At 44.9% G+C, this 16,182-nt stretch overlaps 1 protein-coding gene across 1 annotated transcript in view; it reads left to right on the top strand.

Moving 5' to 3' along the window:
• MAP3K20 (mitogen-activated protein kinase kinase kinase 20) overlaps window positions 1-16,182 on the top strand; it is a 171,876-nt gene that overhangs the window by 133,930 nt on the left and 21,764 nt on the right. The window contains exons 12-16 of the mRNA XM_082841161.1: window positions 184-228; window positions 2,031-2,061; window positions 2,159-2,298; window positions 6,309-6,371; window positions 7,345-7,437. Coding sequence (XP_082697287.1) covers window positions 184-228; window positions 2,031-2,061; window positions 2,159-2,298; window positions 6,309-6,371; window positions 7,345-7,437 — 372 coding nt within the window. The remainder of the gene's footprint in view (window positions 1-183; window positions 229-2,030; window positions 2,062-2,158; window positions 2,299-6,308; window positions 6,372-7,344; window positions 7,438-16,182) is intronic.

Raw genomic sequence — 16,182 nt, forward strand, 5'->3', positions numbered from 1 at the left:
CTGAGAAATTCCTTAACGGTTGGGAAAACTGGTTTCCGTTCAATGCCACCTGCAGGAGGAACCAAGCCAGAGCTGCTTGGTTTTAGCTGCCCAGAGCTAAAATACTGAAAAGTGTGGGGATAAACCAAAAAGACAGTGATAATATTCCTCTTTTTTTCCATTTCATTCATATTTCCCATGCAGCTGCTGCCTTCCTTTGAGATTGGTGCGTGGACAGAAGAGGACGTGGTAAGCAGCTTCTTTTAATGCCTCGTTTAACCTGGGCAGATAGTTCATAAATTTGTCCACAAGTTAAAAATACAGGGAGAGGGGTTTGGGCCTTAGGAAAGTGTTAAGTAGGAGAAGTTGACAAATTCCATGTCTTTCTATTTTTAATGCAGTAATGATTTAAAATAAGGCATCGAGCAAAGCAAGTATCTCTTCAAATCTTACAAGAGGATTCCACCTCCCTATTTGCTCTGAAAGGTATACCAGGATACAGTAATGAATACCAGTTAAAGGGGGGATCCAGGATACTAAATGAACATACTTGGAAAAAAATTGATCTTAAGTTTTCCCAAAAGACCAGGGATGGACTTGAACCATGGTGGGGAAAGAACTGGTAGAGGCAGTGCCTTAGCCTTGTTCATTTTACCGTCTTTACTCTGACCTTCCCAAGAAGGAATAGACCCGAGCTCCCAGACATTCTCTGAAGCGGGAGCCGGAGAAGCCCCATGTTTGGGGGAGGATGTGAACAGACAAGTTAAGTCCAAAGGAAATCCCACACCCTACAGACTGGGTAGAGACCCTGAGGAACAATCCTGCTTAGCCTGTTATATCTCTGTATCTGTTTCCTTAAGTGAAAAACAGGTCCGAGAATTCTTGGTCAGAGACCTCAGGGGTTGTTGCCTGTCCAGGTCCATTTTATAAGTTCAAGGTTTCATTAAATGAAAAAGGAAAAAATAAAAGTTTGTATGCCAGCCTCAGCAGGCCCACACCCCAGGAAATAGACTAGGTACCCCAAAGTCAAACTCATTATTAGAAACTCTTGGGAAGGTCTCTGGAAGGTTTACCAGACTCAACTGGTTTCTGGGCCAGGGCACATCCTCCCAAGCCCTTGGTCTTCTGGTGAAGTAATACTGCTTTCAGATAAGCTCATCTCTGTGGCTTCTGCAGGGGAAGTACGCTAGCACCAGTTGCCTCTATTTCCCATTCCCTGAGTCCTGGTGATTCTAACTTTCCTGCCAGCCCTGCTTAACAAGGACAGAGGACTTAGGCTCGCCTCTTCACAGGCCTCCATAGAACCCCTTTATCCCCAGCTGCAAAGTTGGCCCTTCTCGTTTGAGAAGAAATGTTTTAAAAGGCACTGAGCTCTAAAAGCTATTTTTAGTCTTTGCTCTGAGGTTGAGTGGTTTTCAAACCATTTAAATAAAATTCCAGGGTCAAGGGCTCCCTAGAGAATGGGTGGGCCTGGGTGTGGCCCCCCATTCTGTCTCCCTTCACCTGGATAGTGTGAGAGGCTACGGTAAACACACGCCAAGGGAAATTCAAGGACTGAGGTTGCTGGGTCCAACCTCATTCTGTGTAGGAAGCTCCACACTTGAACTTGTCTCGGGCCACAAAGCTACTTCATGACCAGGCCTAGAACAGAGGACGTATTCTATCCATCTTTCTGTCCACTGCCGTGTGGTCCCTCTCACTCAGACAATTCCTGGGTAAACCAGTGCCCTTCAACAACCCAGGGGACCACTGGCACATGAATGGAAAAAGCATTATAAGTAAGAATCTTCTTGAAAGGATTTTTAAATATCTTTCAAATAAGGAGGAAAACCAATGGTCCTTCAAGGGTCCAAGACCCCCAAAGGGAGGATGTCTCCAATTTGAAACCTTGAAGTTTTAAAACAGTAAAGAGAAAGTCTTCTGTTTTCCCTTTGTGGTTTAGCAAGAATTAAAGGTATTTTAATCCATTGAAAAACTATGTGTTTTACTGTTAAGTCTGGCCCCTGACCATGAATGAATCTTCAAAACCATATATGTCCTCTCTTCCACAGTATTTTTGGGTTCAGCAGCTCGTCAGAAAAGGCAAGTGGAAAAACTTACCTTCTTAATTCATGGAGTTAACTTTGCTTGGGATGTGATTGAGTCTAATTTTATTCTGTCTTGTAATCACTCCCTTCAGGTGACACTTCAGAGGAGATGAGCATATATGCGAACTTGTTTAAGGAAAACAACATTACAGGAAAGCGACTGCTTCTTCTCGAGGAAGAAGACTTGAAAGACATGGGCATCGTCTCCAAGGGGCATATCATCCATTTAAAGGTACCTCAGAAAGGGAGAACATTCAGTCAGCAAACCTTTATTGAGCTCCTACTGTGGGGTAGGTCGTGTGTCACGTTAGAGGCTGAGCTGGTGGTCACAGTGTGGAAATACTTCATACCAGCTGATCATTAGCTGCTGCCCCCATGGGACCCCTACTCCCTCTTCATAATCCCAGAACAGAGGGTTAATACCTGGTCCAGCAGAAGTCACATGGATACACCTGCATAGAACCCCCGTGCCCTCAGGAAGTCTCTAGTCTAGTGGAGAAGACAGTCATTAATCATGCAAAAATGGTAGCATGGCAGTTGTAAGAAGTACCACAAAGGAGAGCTGAGGTTGGGCTGAGGGGAGGCTTCTGTGCAGAAGTTATGGAGTTGAGAGCTGAAGGGCCAGGAGGTGTAAGTGGGTGAAGGGTGTGGGGAGGAGGTGTTTGGGCGGCAGGGCTCTGCCTGTGGAGGGGCCTCAGCGTGGGAAGAAGCGTCGTGCGGCACTAAAGCCGTGTGCGCCTGCAGAGCTGCCAGCCCACCTGGCAATAGCAGGAGGCAACTTGCTTTGAGGCCAGAGAGGCCGGATATCCATTAGGGACCCCTAACGATGCCAGAACGTGTCCACAGACTGAGTGAAGTCTGCAATCTTCCAAATTTTACCCAGAACAGACACCACCACCTTATGTGTACTCTTATCCCTCATTTTCTCAGGAAATCCTAACATTTCCCCCCAGAACTTCAGTCTTGAAAGCTTTCCTTTCTTTTTTTTCTTAATAAATCTATTTATTTATTTATTTATTTGGCCGTGTTGGGTCTTCGTTGCTGTGCGCAGGCTTTCTCTAGTTGCGGCCAGTGGGGGCTACTCTTCCTTGAGGTGCACGGGCTTCTCATTGCAGTGGCTTCTCTTGTTGTGGAGCACGGGCTCTAGGCACACGGGCTTCAGTAGTTGTGGCACATGGGCTCAGTTGTTGTGGCACACGGGCTTAGTTGCTCCGCGGCATGTGGGATCTTCCCAGACCAGGGCTCGAACCCGTCTCCCTTGTATTGGGAAGCAGATTCTTAACCACTGCACCACCAGGGAAGTCCCTTAAACACTTTCAAAGCTAAACCTCTGTTTTTGTTGTTGTTGCTTTTTTCGTAGTTTAGCAACCAGTTCTGTTTTTTTGTTTCTTTGTTTTGTTTTGCTTTTTAGTTACTCAAACCAAATAACACTTGCTGGCATCTGTGTGCACCTTGTTATTATTCAGAGGTCTGTTTCAAGAGAGATCTTACAATGAAATCGAGTTTACGCCCCAAACCTCCTCAACCCCAGTGTGGGTAGACGGAAGGGTGGACACAGGTTAGAAAGAAGAGAAATAGAATAAAGAAGGAAATGTAGGGACTTCGCTGGTGGGTCCAGTGAGTAAGATTCCGCGCTCCCCATGCAGGGGGCCCGGGTTCGATCCCTGGTCGGGGAACTAGACCCCGCATGCATGCCACCAACTATGAGTCCACAGGCCGCAACTAAGACCCCACATGACGAAAATAAATAGATAAATAAAATAAATATTTTTTTTTAAAGGGAAGGAAATGTAGAAAAAGCAACTTCTTATCCAAGTCCACATCTTGACAAAGGCTCTACCAACTTGCCAACAACTTTCCCCTTTGCCTCAGTTGGAGCTACTGATACCAGGCTTTTTCAGGGAAATCCTCCCTGAGGTCCAAGGAGAACACATCCACTTCTGTCCTATGGGCCCTGGATCCACATAAGGAACATCCTTACAGCCCCTCAGCACCCCTTAGATGATGCCTTAGCCTTAACCTACCACCTGCTCCCTCTCACAAGATGGGCAGGAAACCTCATGCATAAACATACATCTTAAATGATGGTAAATAATTTAATCTCAACCTCCAGCTGTGGGCAAATCCATCCTGAAAAGCAGCGCTGGCTTAGATGGGCTACAGTAGGAAAAATTCTTCTCTCTGGTACAGAGAAGTTTCAGGGTTCAAAGAGAGAGATTTGATCAATCTTGTCCCATTTAGCAGATGCCAAAAAGATGCTCCCAACTCCCTTCCCCTCTCCTGCCTTTGAAATAGGACTCGTTCCTTAAGGAGCAGTCAGGAGGAAAAGGGGTGGCGAGTTGTGATAGCTCCTCAACAGCCTCGGTGATTTAAATATTCCCAGACCCAGCCTAGGACAGTCTAAGTGCCCCTCTGTGCTGGTTGGTATCGTTAGAGCAAGCGATGTCCAAACTTACGGATTATGGTTCAGCAAATCCAGTGGATGCCTACTGATCACAGTCCTGGGCCTGTGAAGAAACAAAGAATCCTGCCCTTAAGGACTTTACATCCCAGAAAAGAGAGAAGACATGTATATACAACTTCTCTTAATTCAGAGTCTTGGCATTTGGGAGCGGAGTGTCTGCCCTGAGCTCCAAAGGAGGGGCGTAGCCAGCATCTGTGGGGACCGGAGACTCCCTCCTGGAAGAGTCTGTGTGTGCACAGAAAGACAGTCAGTCCCTGGGGGGGGGGGGGGGGGTCTCAAAAGTCAGGCGTGCGGGCCCCACACCTCTGCCAAAGCCAGGACCCTCTTACAGTGGCCGCCCCAGGGGTGGGCAGGGGTGGGGGCTTGGCCCACAGGTGACACTATCTTAAACTCAGCTGGGTCCTGGGTACTTCTGACAAGTAAGCTTACATGAGAGGGAAAGAGTAAGGGGAAAGGGTCATGGAAACGGACCTTTCCATGGGAGGTCTGGGAGCATCCTGCATATACTCTCGGGGCAACAAGGATAAAGAATCCTTCAAGCTGGGCCATTCGGGATGGGACGCTGCAAGGGGACCTCCAGACTGGAAGAGCCCGCCTGGTCCTTGTGACAGTGCTTCCCACGCGCGCACACACACCCATCCAGAGGGTGAGAAAGTGCCCTCCATTCTCTGCGGTCTCACGGAGGAAGGCAGGGCATTGTTGTACACCTTCTCAACGAGTGAGTCTCTCAGCCTACAGATGGTCGATTATACAACTGCAAAGTGGACGGTCTGTCCACCTGCCCTTTGCTACTTGGTTGTTCCTTTCAGCCTGTCTTGGCGTCCTCCTCACCCGAGCCTGGAAGCCCTCTGTGGAGGAGCCTTGAAGAAGGAATAGAGCCTAACATCCAATAAGTGCTCATTATTGGATGATGTGTCAACAGCTTTCATTTCACTTTTTGTTTTGTTTTGTTTTTGCGGTACGCGGGCCTCTCACTGTTGTGGCCTCTCCTGTTGCGGCGCGCAGGCTCCGGACGCGCAGGCTCTGCGGCCATGGCTCATGGGCCCAGCCGCTCCGCGGCACGCGGGATCCTCCCGGACCGGGGCACGAACCCGTGTCCCCTGCATCGGCAGGCGGACTCTCAACCACTGCGCCACCAGGGAAGCCCTCATTTCACTTTTTTAAAAATGCATCTAATTTTTCTTACATCGGTACTTTTTTACTCTCTATGTGATATGCTCAGTTCACAGAAAAGCTGGATTATACCTGATGAGTATAAACAAGAATCATAATTTAAATTGTCCTCCTTTCCTTTGAGAGTCCTTTGTCCTCCACTGGCGGAGGGAGCTTTGGACACAAACCCACAGAAAAGCCCTTTCAATGCAGTAAACCCTTTAGTGAGATTTCAGCCCTAATGAGAGCCTCTGGTGATATATTCATGTTCTTTGTTGTTCTTCCCACAATTACTCGGGGTGACAACTGCATTCTGTACAGTAGAATATTAACTTATCACTACTCTACTCTACCAGTATTTGAAGAACGGTTTTATTTATTTTTTCCTCTGAGATTAAACATCTTTAAAATATCTTCCTGTTCCATTAAATAATTATAAACTACCTATAATACTCTGAACAACCAGGTTTATTCTCAATAGATGTTGGATATTAACATCCCCAAGGTATTTTGTGAACTACGTAAATAAAGAATGCCTTTATATGTGCACAATAATGTTAATCCTTTCTTGGCATTATCGGATCATTAATAAAGTCATGTGGGTTTCTTGTGTTTTTTTTTTACAGTCAGCCATTGAGAAGTTAACCCACGATTACCTAAACTTGTTTCACTTCCCACCACTCATTAAGGTAAGGAAGGTTTTTCTTACTGAGAATATGCTACTTTTATTGACATATGTACCAGCCACATCCACACCTAAATTTGCCAATGTCGGAAACCGTTGTTTGAAGTGAAATTTAATCATATCTGTCCAACAAAAGGCCCTTTGAGTGAAGCTGAGGATGTGCATAAATGGAACAACCTTGTTCCCTGCAAGTTGAAATATTAACAATCCAGTCATGATAAGAACAACACATGTCACCTCAGTGGCTAGGGGATATAAGTGCTAACATTGTAGGTGAGGACCTCTGGCCTCCCACCTGGCTCGGGAGACCTTTGTCCGACATGGAAGCCGCTGAAGGAGTTCACACGCTAAGCTCTGGATTGCCACTTGCATTGAGGGGTAGAAGTTTTACTGTTTGAATAACATATTAGTATATTTAACGTATTATTTTGAATATAGTCTAAAGCTATACAGCATAGTTTGTTATAAAATTAGTAGATACTTGCAAACAATATACAGAACTCTTCTCATTCACCAACAACTCTGGTTTTCCATCTCTAAGCCCACGAAGATTCATTTGTTCCTCTGCTTGGCCCTCTATCCACAGATGCTCTAGGAACTGCATAATTCTTCTTTGGGATTAGGGTGTAAATATCTTGAGTGTTGTGAAACTCTCAAGGTGAAGTCTCTGTGCATCTCCAGGGACGAAGTGCATTTCTGGGGTAAAATTGCACAATGCAAGATGCATTGTGAAAAATGTAAGATGGTGTCATTCAGTTTGCAGTGCATGAGACAAATCATTGGGCAAAGTTCTCAAAGGCTTAATATGTCATTCCTCTTGCTTTTAGTAATTGGAATTTGTAGTGTATCCCAAAATAACCAAAAATTAAGCAATAGATTAGAATGGAAAAACTAGTGCTGGGAAATCATCTCCTTTACATGAGAAGTAAAAGTAAAAACACTATGTAGTATAAACAGTGCTTAGTTTTCTGTTTCAGGACTCAGTAGGTGAACCTGAAGAAAATGAGGAAAAAATAGTGAACCTTGAACTTGTTTTTGGTTTTCACTTGAAACCAGGGACTGGCCTACAGGTAAATCATATTTTAAATCCTTTGGATCAATTTCAGTCTAATTTACTCTTTTTCTCTCCTGGAACTGTGTGGTTTTATATACCCCCTACCAGCTGGTAACATGATTCTGAGTAAATTTATAGACTTTATAAAATAGAATTTAATTGAAAGGCTGCCAGCTGCCTCTGTAAGCCAATCTAGGAATCGTTCTCATTCAGCTGAAGAGCCCTGTGTGAGGCCACCCAAACCCTCAAGGAAACGCACTGCAAACCATGGTGGGCAGTGGGCAGTGTCAAGGTCGGGGGCACGGACACTAGAATAATTGTTTGTGCTTCTTGGCGTCACAGCTTCCTGATTCCAGTTTCTTTGTTTTTTAAGGGGAATCACTTTCATAATATCGAGAGTAGAACAACAGCAAGAATGGAACTTGAGGCAAAATGGAAACCTAGATTATCAACGCTAAATGGGGTGGCAGGACATTTGACCAAATCTCATTCAGTCAGGCTGCTACTTTATGTTATGTTTAGAGTCTGGGCTAATTACGTGGGCTAGGTGTCATATGAATTGGAATCATAATAGGTTTTTGTTACTTTGGATTACTATGAATAGCCAGTAATAGTGATCACGTCTATTAATTGACCACTCGTGTTCCAGGCATACAGGACTCAGATGTAGGTGCTATTTTCCCCACGGCTCTGAAAGGCCAATTAACTTGTCCAAGGGTTACATGGCTAGCAAGTAGCAGAAGACGGATCTGACGCAGGCCTCTCTGACCCCAGAACCAAACTCTTAACTACTGCACTATTGGTACCTTTCCTTTGATGCTGCAAAGAGACCTTGTAAAAACAACTCCTCACAACATGAGCCCGTTGCTCTGGGAGAGCTGGTGGGGCTCAGCTGGCCCACCGGCCCTCACTAATTAAACCATGCTTACCCCAGGTCATTCCTGGAACCAGCACTTGGGAATGATTGGAAATTGTTGCAAGGGGTTAGTTTTACCAGGGGCTTCAAAAGATGCTCTTTCTTGGGCTTCCCTGGTGGCGCAGTGGTTAAGAATCCGCCTGCCAATGCACGGGACACGGGTTCGAGCCCTGGTCCGGGAAGATCCCACATGCCGCGGAGCATCTAAGCCCGTGCGCCACAACTACTGAGCCTGTGCTGTAGAGCCCGCGTGCCACAACTACTGAAGCCCATTTGCCTAGAGCCCGTGCTCCGCAACGAGAGAAGCCATCGCAATGAGAAGCCCACGCACTGCAACGAAGAGTAGCCCCCGCTCACCGCAACTAGAGAAAGCCCGTGCACAGCAGCAAAAGACCCAACGCAGGCAAGATAAATAAATAATAAAATAAATAAATTTATTTAAAAAAAAAAAAGGATGCTCTTTCTAGACACTGGACAGAGTGTTTTACCTGCACCACTGCAGGTATATTGGTGCTCTTGCTGAATGGAAATCTTAACCTCCCTTGTTTGGGCCACAGAACTTGGTTGAGTGAAAGCTGCTCTGACTCTAGGTGTCTGGTATAGGAACACTTTTCTTTTCCCTCTGTGAATGGGTCACTGTCTATTCGTGCCTGTTGTTAGAAGCAGCTACCAGAAAGGGGGGCAGGAGAGTAAGTTCCTCTCCAACAATAAGCAAGGGCCCTTCCAATCCTGAGATTCTGTAGCTGTGGGCACCCCAGGTCCATCTGATGGTAAACAAACAGCACATTTTAATTTGCCTTCTTTGGGATGCTCAACTCTATGGTACTTTATTTATGAGTGCTCTGTGTTTAAAGTTTTTTGTTTTTTTTTTTTTTTTTTTTGTGGTACGTGGGCCTCTCACTGTTGCGGCCTCTCCCGTTGCGGAGCACAGGTTCCAGACGCGCAGGCTCAGCGGCCATGGCTCACGGGCCCAGCCGCTCCGCGGCATGTGGGATTCTCCCAGACCGGGGCACGACCCCGTGTCCCCTGCATCGGCAGGCGGCCTCTCAACCACTGCGCCACCAGGGAAGTCCCAGTGTGTTTAAACATTTTTATGGCTTGGATGGGGTAAAAGAAGAGGGAAGAATTTTCCTGAAAAAGACTTGTCAAGAGTAATCTCAACCAAGAAAATTATTTTCAATTAACAAAGAAATGACTTGTTAATGTGGAAAACTGAAATATATATACAGGTAGTAAAAATCAGAAGCTATAAATGATATTGGAGACCAAATATAGTGGTCTGGTTTTGACATTGATGGTATAGACCTCTTGAGTCATTGGTTATCCACAAGGCCTAAAGTCACTGCAACTTTCGATTGTCTGCTGATCCTTGGTCACCCATGCAGAGTAATAATTTCATCCATTCACTCAGCAGAAATTTACTGAGGACGTACTGTGTGTCTGGCTCAATGCTAGATGCTCAGAATGCAAAGTAAAAAAGTATAGTACTGCCTTGCAAGGAACCCACAGTTTATGGGAAGAAGTAGACAAGATCAGTGAATGGTTTTCATACAGAACGATGCATTTTTTACAACATCATGCACATCATTCAATGAAAGCACAGTGGATGAGCACTGAAGTGATGTAGAAAGGGGTCAGAAGAGGATCTTGACGTCTTCTTGGTAGAGGTGATACTTGAACTAAAATTTGAAAACCATCAGGAGTTATTAGGTAGGGAGAAGACATTGAAGGCAAAAGGAACAGCATGTGCAAAAGCTCAGAAGCCAGGAAAACACAGGCAGCTCTTCTTTGGACTGATTTCTATAGGACCTCACAACTCAACTCAAGCATCGCTCCCTCTGGGGCGACTTTAACATGGAGCAGGTGGAATAGTGTGGGGAGAGTTAAGGCCAGAATGGTGGCTGGAGACCAGAAAAAGAACTGTTTTATGTGCTGAGCTAAGGAGTTTGAAGAGTTTTTAAGCAGGGAGTAGAGAGGATTCTATTTGTGTTTTAAAAAGATCTCTCAAAAGCACAGAGAAGAATGATTTGGAAAGGGCTCGGGATAGAGTGATAAAGTCCTGTGTGGGGCAGTGCAGACAACCAGGTGAAAAGGAACAAGGAGCTGAGGCTATGCAGTGCCATGGAAGTGCCCTGTGTCCAGGGACACTGAGACGGAACTGATCAGACCGAACTGATCAGACTGTGTCACTAGCTGGGGTTGGGGTGATAGAGAGGAGCCAGGACGGCACCCAGTTTCTAAGGTGAGCAGCTGGATAGATGACATTATAATGCAATAGATCAAAAGTGAAATATAGGGCTTCCCTGGTGGCGCAGCAGTTGAGAGTCCGCCTGCTGATGCAGGGGATGTGGGTTCGTGCCCCGGTCCAGGAAGATCCCACATGCCGTGGAGTGGCTGGGCCCGTGAGCCATGGCCGCTGGGCCTGCGCGTCCGGAGCCTGTGCTCTGCAACGGGAGAGGCCACAGCAGTGAGAGGCCCGCGTACCGCAAAAAAAAAAAAAAAAAGAGAGTGAAATATACAATGCAGCTGTAACACCAAGGTGCTAAAAGAATAAAGAAGTGACGGGAATGGGTGAGGTTAATCAGGAAAAGCTTTTTTTTCCTTTCTTTTAAATTTTTAAAAAGTTTTTGGCCACGCCGCGCGGCTCGCAGGATCTTAGTTCCCCAACCAGGGATTGAACCTGGGCCCTCAGCAGTGAAAGTGCAGAGTCCTGACCACCAGGGAATTCCCAGGAAAAGCTTTTTTTGGAAGGGATGAGTTTAGAATATGAGCTCGAAGAGGCTCATGGTCGTTTGCAAATAATTTTCTGAATATAATGTTTTAAAACTTATGCTTAGAGAGTCCTTCTTTCTGAAGAGCTCAAGTTATTTCATCATGTCATCTCATTTATCCCCCTTGGCATTTCTGTGAGATACATAAGGCACATGGTATTGTCATCCTTGATTAGAGAAAGCGTGTTACCAGCCTAGGGTAAGAGGACGGAACTGAGACCAGAAATTACATCTTCATCATCACCTGTATATTAAACGTGTGCTAAGCTCTAATACCTGGCCCAAGATATTTAAGCCATCTGGAAACTTCCACAAAATAATCCTAGAGTAAATTATTGTCCAGGTCTAAACTACCCAATTATGTCAGACTATAACCTAACATTTTGAAATATCTTCTCACAAATGTGCTTTAAATTGAAATTTAAATTCCCCACATGAAAACCTTGTTACCTTGACCCTTCAAGGTAGAACCCAAGAAAGAAGGTCATCCTCAAAATCCCAATTAACTGAGTTCCCATAAGCCCATCTTCACAGAAAAGATGAAGCCTTTCCCCCGTCTCCATGACTAGAATAAGTTACACGAGAACACTGGGGTTTTGGAAGTTCTCTCCAAACCTGAGTTTGTGTATCAGGGAGATTCGCTTGACCATTTCACCTTTTCTTTTACAATTAAAATGAAGGATATATTCTAACGGCAGCCATTGGGAATAATGTATGACAGTGACTTTATCATGAAAATAGTAGCTGTGTTTTCCCATTGCCTCTGAAAAGGACCACCAGTTAGCTACCACTTAAAATTGGTTTGTTGTTTCAGTAACTGGCCTACTAAGAGGAAACAATGGAAATGTGACCTTATCCACAAATATACAAATATATGTAGAAAATAAAGCCTTTCCTTGTAAGAAAGACCTGTGGACCTTTATGGTCAAAGAATTCAGATTAAATTCTTTTTTTAGCCTCATTTTACAACTAGATGGATTATGGCATATAAGTGAGGGTGATTCACCAGACCAAGGAAAGCCTTTCACGTCTGGGAGCCTGGTGCCTGCTCCAGTAGTCCAGAGCACCTGCGTGACCCCCTGCCCATGAACTTAGTCTCTGCTGCCGCCCCCAACCCCTCGGGATGACCAGGCCCTCACCAGACACCAGCACCATATGGAATTCAAGAATTCATCCACAAATGAAACAAACATCCTTTTTCCTTTCCTTTTTTGAGACAACCTGGCAGGGGAAATAATTGGACAAAAGGGTTCCCTGAAAATTTAAATTAATAAGAAGTTGAGAATGAGTTTTACCCATTTACCTGACCCATTTCTAAAGAGTAAAGTTAATTCTTAATTTGAATAACAATGTACATTGAGGCAGCCTCCAGGTTGACAGTGGCATTGGCAGAAATTGGGTCTTTCTCAGCTCAAGTTTCCTGGGCGAAGGGCTTGAAATGCTTATGGTAATTATTATTATTTCATACCTCAGCCAGACATTGTGGCAAGTGCTTTGCAAACATTTTTCTGGTGTAACTGTTACAATCCACCCTCATAGGGAGCAGTATCCCTGCAGGCCCAGGAGGAAACTGAAGAGAGAGGAAAAGTTCCTCCCCCAGAGTTCCTACCTGGTTAGGGGCAGGTCCAGCCCAGGGGCTCAACCCTGGTGTCATACTGCTTCTTTTTGAAAAGTATCGTCATCCCCCCAAATAGGTGTATTGGTAATAAAAAGGCAAACACCTTTTTTGGTCAGTTAATACTAAACCACCACTATTTTTGTTTCATGTGGAAAGTGCCTTGCGTTTTGTAATCTAAGGCCTTTGACTTGCTACAGAAGGAAAGCGGCTTCCGGAATCTCAGGCAGCTTCATGCACTCCCCAGGGTGGCGACCACCCTTTTTTATTGAAATATTCAGCTGCATAGAGTTTATTATTATATCTCTTATAAGCTCACCAGTCAGGAACATTGATTCTCAAATTGCCAAGGAATAAACTATCAACTCACCCAGGAGTTTTCTCACCGAGATCCTTTTGAGATTTTGTGTCATAAAAATTCAAAAGCAGAGTTAGGAGGGAACTCTCCGAGGAGCTGTTCATTCCTTGTGTGTGCTGGACAGTCACAGACTTTTCTCTCATGTCCTTAGTCCCTTTTCTCCCCAGTGAGGCAAGGAAACCTGATTGAAGCTGGGCTCCCTTGGGTCTAAGTGGATCACCAGCTGTAGAGAAGAGATGAGCTTAGGGGAGAAGCCTGGGAAACGACACCCTGGCTCCAGTGGACCCTGAACTAGAGACTGGCTTCCAGACTCCAGCCACCTCCCTCCAGATGACCATCTCTTCTGATTTCCTTCCGAGAGGCATTTTGAAGGGGCAAGCGAACCAGGTAGAGAAAATAAGAGGGACATTTGGAAGGGGTGGAAGCAGCACTAACTGGCCCCATCGGAATAGAAGGCTTCTCCGTCCCCCTCGCCTCCCTCCTTACGTCCGTCACTGTTGGCACCTGGCCCCCTTCTCCCACTCCCCACCCGAAGAAATTCAGTCAATAGTTCTGCTTCTCCAGTTGTTTAGCTATAGTTTACAAATGCTGCTTTTCACAAATACTTCCCACTTACTATGGTGCTTTCACGTCTCTATTAGATTGCTTATAAAATGTGGTATTTAATAAACTTAATTGAATCTCCAGGCCCTTCCTCAAAGCACTATAAATATTAAAAACTGCCAAATACGGCTTTTTTTTCCTATTGTGGAGTTTTTATAAATGGATAGATAAACATGAATAAAATAACAGGGCACAAAGGATTTTGTAAGGAAGTAAAAAGTCAACGCGTTTTGTACATTTCGGAAGAACTAAAAGGCAGTGCTTTGCCTTACTTTTTTTTTTAATTAATTTATTTATTTTTGGCTGTGTTGGGTCTTCGTTTCTGTGCGAGGGCTTTCTCCAGTTGCGGCGAGTGGGGGCCCCTCTTCATCGCGGTGCGTGGGCCTCTCACTGTTGTGGCGTCTCCCATTGCGGAGCACGGGCTGCAGACGCGCAAGCTCAGGAGTTGTGGCTCACGGGCTTAGTTGCTCCGCGGCATGTGGGATCTTCCCAGACCAGGGCTCAAACCCGTGCCCCCTGCATTGGCAGGCAGACTCCCAACGACTGCGCCACCAGGGAAGCCCCTGCTTTGCCTTACTTTGATATGTCTTGCGTTTATGAAAAATTCAGTGTAGGGAAGTTTATTTCCCATGACCAACTATTTTGGGGGGGAAAGATACATGTACACACACATGTGTTTGTGTGCCTCAGTATATAAGCTTGCAGTGGTAGGGTTCTGTAAGAAATACAAATTTTAATTGACAGCAAAGGAGCAAATGCAGTTCAGAATTTGACTACGTGACTTGCTGCTGATTTCCAATTTGCATTGCCGATGGGCTTCGTCAAACAGGTCAGGCAGCCTCCTATAGAACTAAAACAAAACTGGGAGAGGCGTCCAGTACATCCTTGCTGATGGGTTGATAGTCATGTGTAGAAATGGCCTGCCAGAAAATGTCTAATAACTGGGGAAACAGCCCTGACTTGTAGTGTTTGCAGCTTTCCATGTCGTCAATACTCCTACCGTGGCCAATTTCAAATTGCCAATGTGACATCACTGAACTTGAAGTTGGGAAGAGATGAAAGCAATCAGCTCATGAGGGCTGGCTCCAGCACAGATTGGATCACTCTTAGTCTTCTTAATCAAGATTATGAATTCCTTTCAAAATCATGAGTAGCAAGGAAGTATACCTGATGAAACATAGGTTTAAATAAATTGCAAACACATTATTGCTGGTTTCCAGCTATATTAAAATGCGTAGTTAGCTCAAAGAGTGTTCCAGGCTCCCAATGAACCCCTTCTTGGCTTAGATCCCCTTGGGTGGCTATTGGCTCATACAGCTACACTGACCACAGTGTATGAATCACAAGTTAGGATTTGAGTTTGTAGGAAGTAAGAATATAATTATACAAACAGAGAAACAGAACTTAAATTTGTGACTGCCTTTTAAAACGGTTGTAACAGCCATCACTGGCAACTTTATGATGACAGGCGCAGTTGTTGATAATAACAGAGATCTTTGCTTTTAGAAGCAGGTTTTGAAAAGTCTCTGGGAATCACTGTAAGTTCTGCAGAGAGAAGGCCTTGATAACTCACAGTGACTTGTGTATTCTGAACCAAAAATTAGATATTGGAAATAATCAACTGTAAAAGAACAGATTATTTGGAATGAAATTAAAAGCACTATGTTAGGGCTTCCCTGGTGGCGCAGTAGTTGAGAGTCCGCTTGCCGATGCAGGGCACGCGGGTTCGTGCCCCGGTCCGGGAAGATCCCACATGCCGCGGAGCGGCTGGGCCCGTGAGCCATGGCCGCTGAGCCTGCGCGTCCGGAGCCTGTGCTCCGCAACCGGAGAGGCCGCAGCAGTGAGAGGCCCACGTACCACACACACACACACACACACACACACACACACACACACACACACACACAAACACTATGTTAGGAAGCAAAGATGTGTGACAACCACATCAACATTAGGATTTGGATTGAGAATAAACAATGCCTGCTAACTAGGACAGTTTAGGGTTTTTTTCCCAAAAATTCTATTTCTAAAAAAAAGAAACAAAAATTGTATTTCTTAGAGTCATTTCTGGAGACATGGGAGGTAGGAGGAGAATCTAATAGGTATAAGAGCTGTTTTTGTATTTTGAAGGTCTTGGGTGAAAGTTTATTTGCAGCCCATTTCCCAGCATTAAAAACATTTAAGCAGTAATTAGGTAAGCGAGACCACTTTCTATATTGGTTAAGAAACCCAGTCTGAGATATAATAGATTCTTATTTATTCAAAAATCAAGAGGAAGACCTACTATTCTTTTTCTCCAAGATGAATACCTTGTACCTCCCAATTTCAAATACAGTTTAAAAATGAAGAAAGAAAGAAGCCCTTTCCAAACATGTCAACTAACATCTGAACCATTTCAGGTAGTCAAGTGTGTGATGCATCGTATGAAAGTGTATCTCACTTGATTTGTTTCACTTTATTTTAACATCATCCCTAAAGTCCTTTTTTCAAGCATAACT

Source organism: Leucopleurus acutus (genome assembly GCF_964270905.1).
Source record: "Leucopleurus acutus genome assembly, chromosome: 6".
In the NCBI taxonomy this organism is placed as follows: Eukaryota; Metazoa; Chordata; class Mammalia; order Artiodactyla; family Delphinidae; genus Leucopleurus; species Leucopleurus acutus.